General features: G+C 39.9%; 1 protein-coding gene across 2 annotated transcripts in view; it reads left to right on the forward strand.

Annotated features, from left to right (window-relative positions):
* The window catches only part of HDHD5 (haloacid dehalogenase like hydrolase domain containing 5), a 511,697-nt gene extending 505,730 nt beyond the window's left edge, over positions 1-5,967 (forward strand). For both annotated transcript variants that reach the window (XM_069628653.1, XM_069628652.1), the window contains exon 8: positions 2,712-5,967. In XM_069628653.1, coding sequence (XP_069484754.1) covers positions 2,712-3,096 — 385 coding nt within the window. In that variant the 3' untranslated portion in view covers positions 3,097-5,967. The remainder of the gene's footprint in view (positions 1-2,711) is intronic.
* Positions 5,968-8,616: the final 2,649 nt, after the last annotated feature.

The following is an 8,616-nucleotide window of genomic DNA, read 5'->3' on the forward strand; positions in this document are numbered from 1 at the left end:
CTATCCCAGTCTCTAGAGACAGTTGTCTTTTATATCATATTTGACCAGCAGTGGCATCAAGATTGATTCATGTAAAGACTATCTGCTGGCTTTTGCTGCCTATTTGAATGGCCTGAGAATGTTTTCCCTTAACAGGATAATGCCATCAAGTGCCACTTTCAAAGCTTGCTTCAACTTTATCCTCTGTGGCGAATCAGAAAAAGGACTCAGACACACTTGGGGACATGTTCAAGTGGTTCTTTATTAAATTAAATAAGAAAAGGCCTTTCAATCCCCATCGCTAAGGGGATTGTCACTGCCTAAACTATGGATTCTGGTCAGTCCAAAAAACAAAAATATGTCCAAACCTTAATTCTATATGGCCCTACTACTATAGAAAAAGAACCTAAAGACCAGAGCATTGTGCTTCTGTTTAAGACTTCCCTTTGCCAAATTCAGGGGACTTCTTCTCAGGGTAGTGTTTTTAGTTCAAGTGAAAAAGAAACATTTTTATTTAAAGTCAATAAAGAACGTTCCTTAATCCTCCTTGCACACCCTCAAGAGATTCTGTAATTTGTAGTATACATTAAAAATCTTAACATCCTTGCACATAAGTGATCCTTCTCATATCCTTTCCACATTTCCTTATATGCTTTTCTTGAATTTTCTCCTGTAATCGGTTGAATCCTCTACATTTTATTATATTAATTACTTTCCCAATGTCTCTTATGGGGCCCTCAAGACCTACATGATTGCTTGACGGCGCTTGTGGATCACGCCAATTTTCACACTTCGGGCCTGATCACGAGTTGGACGGTAGCCTGTAAATGCTCAGAGCTGGGGGTAAACACGCAGAGAAAATGCCTATTTTTGGCACAATTACTGCCGGCAGTATTACCGCTGGACCGGTGGGTGCCAACGCCAACATAGTTGGGCGGTATCCCATCCGGGATACCCCCAACTTGTGATCAGGTCCTTCAAGTTTCCCAGGCTCCTGTAACCAACATTCAGTTACTTAACTTGTTTCCAGGTGCCTCCCTCTTTTTTGGACCACCCTGCTACCTTCTTCAGCATTGGGCTGGCTCAAAGAGTTTATCGGGGCGTCTTCCCCTGGTTCAGCGTCTCTGCTTCTCAACCTGCCCGCCTAGGAAATCTTCATGCACACAGGCAGAGCGGAGGACTTGTGCCTCCCAATGCACTGCATATCGTTGTTTCGGTAGTGGGAACACCGTTGTCACACCACTAAGCAGGACGGTCTTCGCGACACTGTCCCTGCAGCAGTTGTTCCACTGCTCTCTTTGCCGGCCTTCCGAAGGTTCGTCTCTGCTCCTTAGATTGTCTTGCGCTGCCGCTGGCTCCGCAGCCCAGCAGTGCTCCAACCTTATATGACATTCTTTCGTAAGAGACTCTCCTCTGCATAAGGTTCTATCTTACTCTCGGGTTCTTCCTCTCTTTAAGTTTGCCGCCTTAAAGGGCTGTTTCGTTTTTCTTTGTTGGTTTGGTGAAATCCAGAACTGACTACAGCCAAGGAGATGGGATTTGTATTACTGTTTGATGAAGGCGATACAGCAGTAATTGCAGACATATGAATTCCCATATAAGCTGATGGTGTTTCGCTCATAGGGGATTCCTCATTGGCAGTCCTTGTCCACAAGAGGGGAGTCACTCCCAGTGAAGTCCCACTTGCTCAGACCCCTAGGGAGGTTCTCGCTTAGCAGGCTCACCTCCCTAGCCTCAAAGGGTGTGGCTCCTCCTTGGGGAGAAGGGACGAATACCCTAGATTCGTCACACCTCCTGTTAGAAAACATCTCCCACAGCAGGAACATGAACTTGGTTCAGGATTGCTTTACTATGAAGCGTTCAAGCCTTTGATTTCCTGGTGCTTTGACCATTTCTGCCAGGGGAGTAAGAGAGTTCCATGCTTCATCCTGTAATGAGCCTAATACAGTATTTTATTCTGGTAAGGTAGCTTTAATGACAGTTCCTGTCTCACTTTCAACTGAACCAGGACATGTTTTTACTAGCTTTTCTGCTTAGGCCCCATAATTCTTCAGCATAAGAGACGCCACACAGTTTCTTCTTTAAAATAAAAACAACCCATACCACTGACACCTAAACCTTGAAAGGGCAAACTGTGTTGCCTGAGTGTCCCTATCATTATCTCCGTCACATCGGATGTTTGGATGCGCCAGAGCTATACTCTCAGAAAAGCCATGTGGGTGCCCCCTATATGGCACTCGTTCATGCTGTCTAGATGTCCCTAACCGTTGCTCTTTAACACCTGCTGTGTGGATTAACCCTTCTCTCTTTCAAGTCACTGATGTTGTCAGAATCTTTCTGCCCATGCTTCACCTATCTGTTGTCAGTTTTCCCCTTTTCCTGCATACCCACCTGTTGCCTACAAAACCTTAATTCCTTGCGCTGCGCATCTCTTACTTGGCTGTCCCTATGCAAACCTTCTTACCACCTTTCCCTACAAACCTGGGGCCTGCAGCTTTACCTCCAGTAGACATATTATTTATACAGCCCTACTCTCATTCAATCACAAACTTGCTGTTAATTCCCCCAACTCTAGCCTCCCCCGTAACTATTGCTGCAATGTCCCTATGTTTCCTGCACAGTGGAAACATCATCCATTGCTGCCAGTGTAGCATTTTCCCCCTCAGTACAAACCTATTTATGAATACACCTTTGAAATAACTATGTTTTATGTTCTGTTCGTCTTCCCGCAGGGATAATCCCATGGCTGATGTCTATGGTGCTAACCTTTACAATCGTCACCTTCAGACTCTTCATCAGTCTGGTGTACAGAGCAAAGTGAAGAGTGGCAGCATGACGGTGGAAACCACGAATGGCACAGAAACAACCATTGGTAGCAAGCAGCAGGTGTCTGGGAACAGTGCACGGTCCTGCACGTCCATCCTGGTTTGCACAGGGGTTTATCGGGACCACGGCGATGTGCCCAGTGATCCCAATGAGAGCGTGACAGAGACTGTGTTTCATGGACATCGGGATTTCCGCTTCGACCCAAGCCTAGTTGAAGCATCACACATGGTGAAGGACGTGAGCGAGGCAGTTGACCTGGTTTTTCAAAAGGAGAACTGGCCACATGTGTGACATTTGAGCACTGCTACGAACAATGTGCTTAGCCTGCATTATGAGCAGAACATCTTGGTGGGTTTATTAGCAGTGCCAATAATATTTAAAACTGTTCTTTAAGAAAGAATGAACATATTACATTGCAGTTGACATTTGTTTTAAGTAAGTGCACTTACATATAACATATGTATTATGTTAGACAGTAGTCTAACATATGACATGGGTTAAACTACTGTCATACACCTGCTGAGCTTAACAAACACAATAGTTTAGTCGGATTGGTCTTCTCTTGCCACCAAAGCCACGGTTTTAAAAACACTTCCACTTCTCAAGCTCTTTAAGCATTCCGATGCATACCTACTCTTAAAATTGCATTGTTATTTCAATAATTGAATTGCATTTTATACATGTCTCATCTGACCACTTGCTTTTAAGAAAGAAGAACCAGAATGACAGAGTTTCAGGTTCTCCCAAAGAGTTACATTGTTTGCTGTATTAAACAGTTATAGGCTATTCAAATAACTAGTTTGGAGGGAGAATGTTTGAGTTGTTTTTAAAGTGCCTTTTCTAGCAGATATGTAGGGGGAGACAGTGGTTTATTTGGTAATGGGCGAGTTAGCATCGTCTGTTCCATTTTTCTCACGAAAACTATCTCGTTCAAATATCATTTTGTCATCCATAGAGGGAGCATAAGAATTATTGGCTTTTATGTTAAGGTTAACATAACAGAGATAATGATTTAGTCTGAATTGATGTATTTATACTTTTATTAGTATCCACGTCTGAAATAAGATACCATGCCCATTGAGTTAAATGTCCTTCTAATTGGCTCAATGCAGGTATTTGATTGTAGATGTGATAGAGGAAGGCACAGGTATACCCTCTCCATCTCTAGCCAATCTTGTTCCAGGGATTTGGCAAACATTGTTCCTGGCCGAAACGATAAGCGGAAGATTCACATAGCTTTTTCCGAACCATAAGTAGTACTTGCACCTGGATGAAGTTGTCACTTAGGCATCTGTAACTAATACCTGAATAATAAAAACTAAAATCTTGAGATTAAGGGTGCATAAGGGATGAAGCTAAGAAAGAGGGCAACATAAATTTTGGTGATCACTCACTCTCTGAATTTGTATTCAGAAACTTTTCTCTATGAATTGGCCAAATTTGCCAACACACCTGAATGACCTATGTGTAAACTGATTTCTGTTAGACTGGCTGCAATTTACCAGCAAGAAGTAGCACCAGTCATGGAATTTGCAGCTCAGGAGGAAAAATTTGTTCAAAAGTTAAAACTTTGATATTTCTTTTTTGACCAACATATTATGTACTGTTTGTCAGTGCCTTTTCTTTGTGAATATAAACAATGAAATGTGTAATTTACAACATGCCCTAGGTAAACATGTTGGGTATAGTCCTTTGTTGACACAATTTGTATGTTTTGAGTTCTACCTATTTGGTGGTGTAAACCATACCTTCATGCGATATTCACAAAGTTTTACTTGCTCAATTAATGAGAAAAAAATACCAACTTAAGTTTCGGTTTCAGCAGCCTTTCATCAATTTAATACACGGTTTACAAGCCATCCGAGTGAAGTGCTTAAGACGTCATTGTGGATTTTCCAAATGGGTCCGCATAAATCTTAGCATAAATGACAGGTCTTTGCAAATGTGCGGCGATCACACCTGTAATTTATGCAAAGTAGCCCCTTTGATTGAACAATCCATGAATCGCTACTTTTTTTGTTTAGAAGGGTTAGTTAAATGTATCCTTGAATGCCATGCACTCATAAGACCCTATCCAACTTGGAAAAACATTCATTGTGCTTCAGTTCTGCAAAATGGCTGATAAGTGTGCTGTTGCATGGCAAGGAAATCCCCACAAGCTCATTCTGTCAATGGACAACAACAGCATCTGATAAAGTATCTACTCTTAACTCGATCTTTCGGTCATCAACATGGGCACTTCAACCTTATTTTGTTTTACATGTTCAACTTATTCCAGCTTCCTCCCAGTTATTCTTCAAAGACGTCTTGTTATCATTGTGAGCATACGACTGCTAAACCTGTACATATGTATGTTAAAGGTCTACATAACAAAACTGAGTAAAATTAATGTATATCACACCTGTGGGGCACATGCAAATCTATTACAGAGGAATTACATAATGAGGCAAATGGGCAAATTCTTTTGTGCAACTGGATACAGCATACTGTTTTGTCTCCAATGTGCCGTAGGGTTGGTATAAATAATGCCATTAAGTCCATTACATTTACTGTTTGCACTTGAAGAAGGGGTGAAAGTCAGGCACTATAGATCCTGCTGCTTGAGTAATGTTAGTAAGATTGTGTGTCCTCATATCAGATGACCCAATTACCACTAATGAACTCATATTCAGAATCCCACATATGTTATTTGATTGTTTGTAAATATTCTGTTGGTTCAGCATTAATTTATCAATATATTAATTGACCAATACGCTACTTATCCAGGCCATATGCAGTGGAGGATTTTAGTTCCCTTTTAAATAAAGGCTTGAACAGAACCCATTTAACGGACAATGTGGAGATGCAAGGTGCTTGGGAGTTTTATGCTAATGCTCGGTGATCTCAGATAAACTAATACATTGAGGAACTGATCTGCAATTTGCTATGTACACATACCATTTAAAAAGAGATTTTGAAAATGACACTCTAATAGTGTGTTTGTCTAAAGCAGTTCAACGTGTCCCTGCTAAAATGTAACCACTTTTCTCTTTACATATGACATTTTATACTATACGTGGACACAATAAAAGTGTCAAACCTATGCTGCATGGCAAACTGCTAATGAAAACAAAAACAAATTTAACTTGAGTAAAAGTGACATGCTGAGTCTTTCGTAAAGGAGTCATTACCTCATTTGTTGCTGTCCAATATAGAATCATGATCCATGATTTTTACAAAAAACCTTAATTATAATCAGATTAAATTAAGAACAAGCAAATGTGGACAGCACGCCGATGAGGCCTTTTCAGGAGAGTTACTGGCAAAATAGCACAGATGACAGAAATGGTTCACAATCAGGAAACATTGGCACACAGTTTTTCAAACAATTTTACCATAAAGCGATATTTTTGAACAACTGAAAGAGAGCAGGAGGTTGTTGGTGCACAGGAATGTGAAATTAAAATAGGTCTTTGGTTATCCTTTATCTGCTAGAGTCTTTGCATTTTCCCGTTTACCAGTATACACCTTATCCCAAATGTCACACCACACAGACATTTTGTGTTTCATGTTAATTTTGTTAATTTCATATAGTTAAGGTTATTTGTAAAGTATATGATGCTAAGCCTCCGAGTCCCCATAGTGATGTATCTATGTTTGTTTGTTTATTTATTTATTTGTATGGCGCACCTTACCCAGGGGCAACAGGGCGCAGGCAAAAGATAATTCGAAGCTTACAATGTTGCAGAAATATACACTTTGAAGTAGTAATAAAAATAATCAGAATTACAGGAATAAAAAATATACAAATCTTCATGCATACAAAGTCAATATCTATGCAGGGGTAAATATACAGATATGTACAGGGCTGTTAGAGGCGGGTAATCCTGAAAAAATATTCAGGATTACAGGAATAAGAGGTATACAAATCTTCAAACATAAAAAGTCAATATCTATACAGGAGGTAAGTGTACAGATGTGTGCAGGGCTGTTAGAGGCAAGGGCAGAATCACGAACAAAAGTATCACTATCTATACATAGGTGTAGAAAGTGCAGCTAACTACAAGGGTTATTGGAGTTAAGGTGACTGATGAGGTGTCTTCTAAAGTGCAAATATGGTTGGTCAGCTCTTAGGTTGTGTGGCAGAGAATTCCAGAGCGTGGCAGCTTTCACCGGGAAACTGTTCCCACCAATGGTGGAGAGTTTGAATCTGGGAATTATCAGACGGTTGGAATTGGTAGTTCTTGTTTGTCGGATGGAGGACTTTCTCTTTACCTTGTCCATCGGATAACTGGGGGCGGCATTGTTGAGGTCTTTATGGGTTAGGGAGGCCAACTTTAGTTTGATTTTGTTGTCTGTGGAGAGCCATTTCTGTTGGCGTCTGGTGGTTGAGATATGATCTCTCTTATTAATGCCGAGGGCAGCTCTCAAGGCATTGTTTTGTAAGATTTGAAGCCTGTGGATAATGGCTTTGTTAGCACCGCTATAGAGGGCATTACAATAATCAAGCCTAGATAGTATGAGTGCTCTGATTAGAGTAGACACAAATAAGTAGACATGTAAATCTGATAGGGCTGCATGAGCATCAGTGTTTAAGAGACGATTGAGAGAATATTTGAGAGAGATTAGGCAGAGGCTATATTTAGTTATGTATTTGGTATTTAAAATGCGCCTATACTGTTTCAAGGCGGTGTATCATCAGTGGGTCAAGTAAAATGTCTTTGGTTGAGCATGTTTCAGAGTTGGATAGTATTTTAAGGTGGGAGGTCTCTTAAGTAGTCACTGCATTAAATTAACACACATTCTCCAAAAAGAACTGGACTAGATAGATATTCATGGGTCAGTAGAAACAAAAGCAAACAAAAATGTATTAGTTAAATTAAAGTAGGTCCAAAAAAAGAATGACTCAGCTTTACGACCGGGGGCAGTTAAGGTAAGACTTAACACCAAAACCGCTTTTGTCCATAATAAAAAGTCACTTGTACTAACAACTTTGTATTACTGATCTCTAACATTATTTTTACTATCTATAAGTGATTCCGATATTGCCAAGTACGTCATGTCTATCTCCTAAGACTACTAATAAATAATTATCTGTTGCAAACTAACTTAAAATTTGTACATGTGCACACAGCGTAAACACAAGAAATATAACGAGAGATGATGCACTTCACAACTCATGCGTACAACTGTAAACCAAGTCTTGGTAAATGATCAAAAATAATAGTTTATATTTGAAGATTATATACATTTGCGGAGCAATCTAATGACATGAATTGTTTTTTTTTACTTTATTTCAATGTAAACATTGTTACAAACATATTTGTTACATGCATATAATGTGAGAAGATCAGCGCTCCATTTAAGGAATAGTCCATATCCAACCATCAAGCAACAGGCACTGGCCCCTATAATGTTTTAGTTCCACAGAACTATTCCACTTCACGTATGACATCCAATTATAAAATACATTTAAAAAAATCACATAAAATAATTAATTTTCATTACCATTTACAAACTTCAACATAATACTGTAAAATGCATCCACACTTTTCATATAACATATATCCTTTCACCCAATCTCGCTACTGCCACCTTCCATACATTGTATAGTACCAACAATAACGACATATTACTTGAATTGAGGCAATACATATGGCAGTGACATTATAAACAAACCCAGCAAGCTGATTTATATACAACTGTTTCAGTATCTCACAGGAGGTTAATATATGCTGTGCAGTCTCAATGATTTAAGCTTCATACTGTAAAGACCGGGGGGGCGGGGGGGTGTCTGTACCTCTGCTCTCTATATGGCCCCAGCCAAGATTC

This window comes from Ambystoma mexicanum, chromosome 12 (genome assembly GCF_040938575.1).
Source record: "Ambystoma mexicanum isolate Mex_15411 chromosome 12, UKY_AmexF1_1, whole genome shotgun sequence".
Classification (NCBI taxonomy): Eukaryota; Metazoa; Chordata; class Amphibia; order Caudata; family Ambystomatidae; genus Ambystoma; species Ambystoma mexicanum.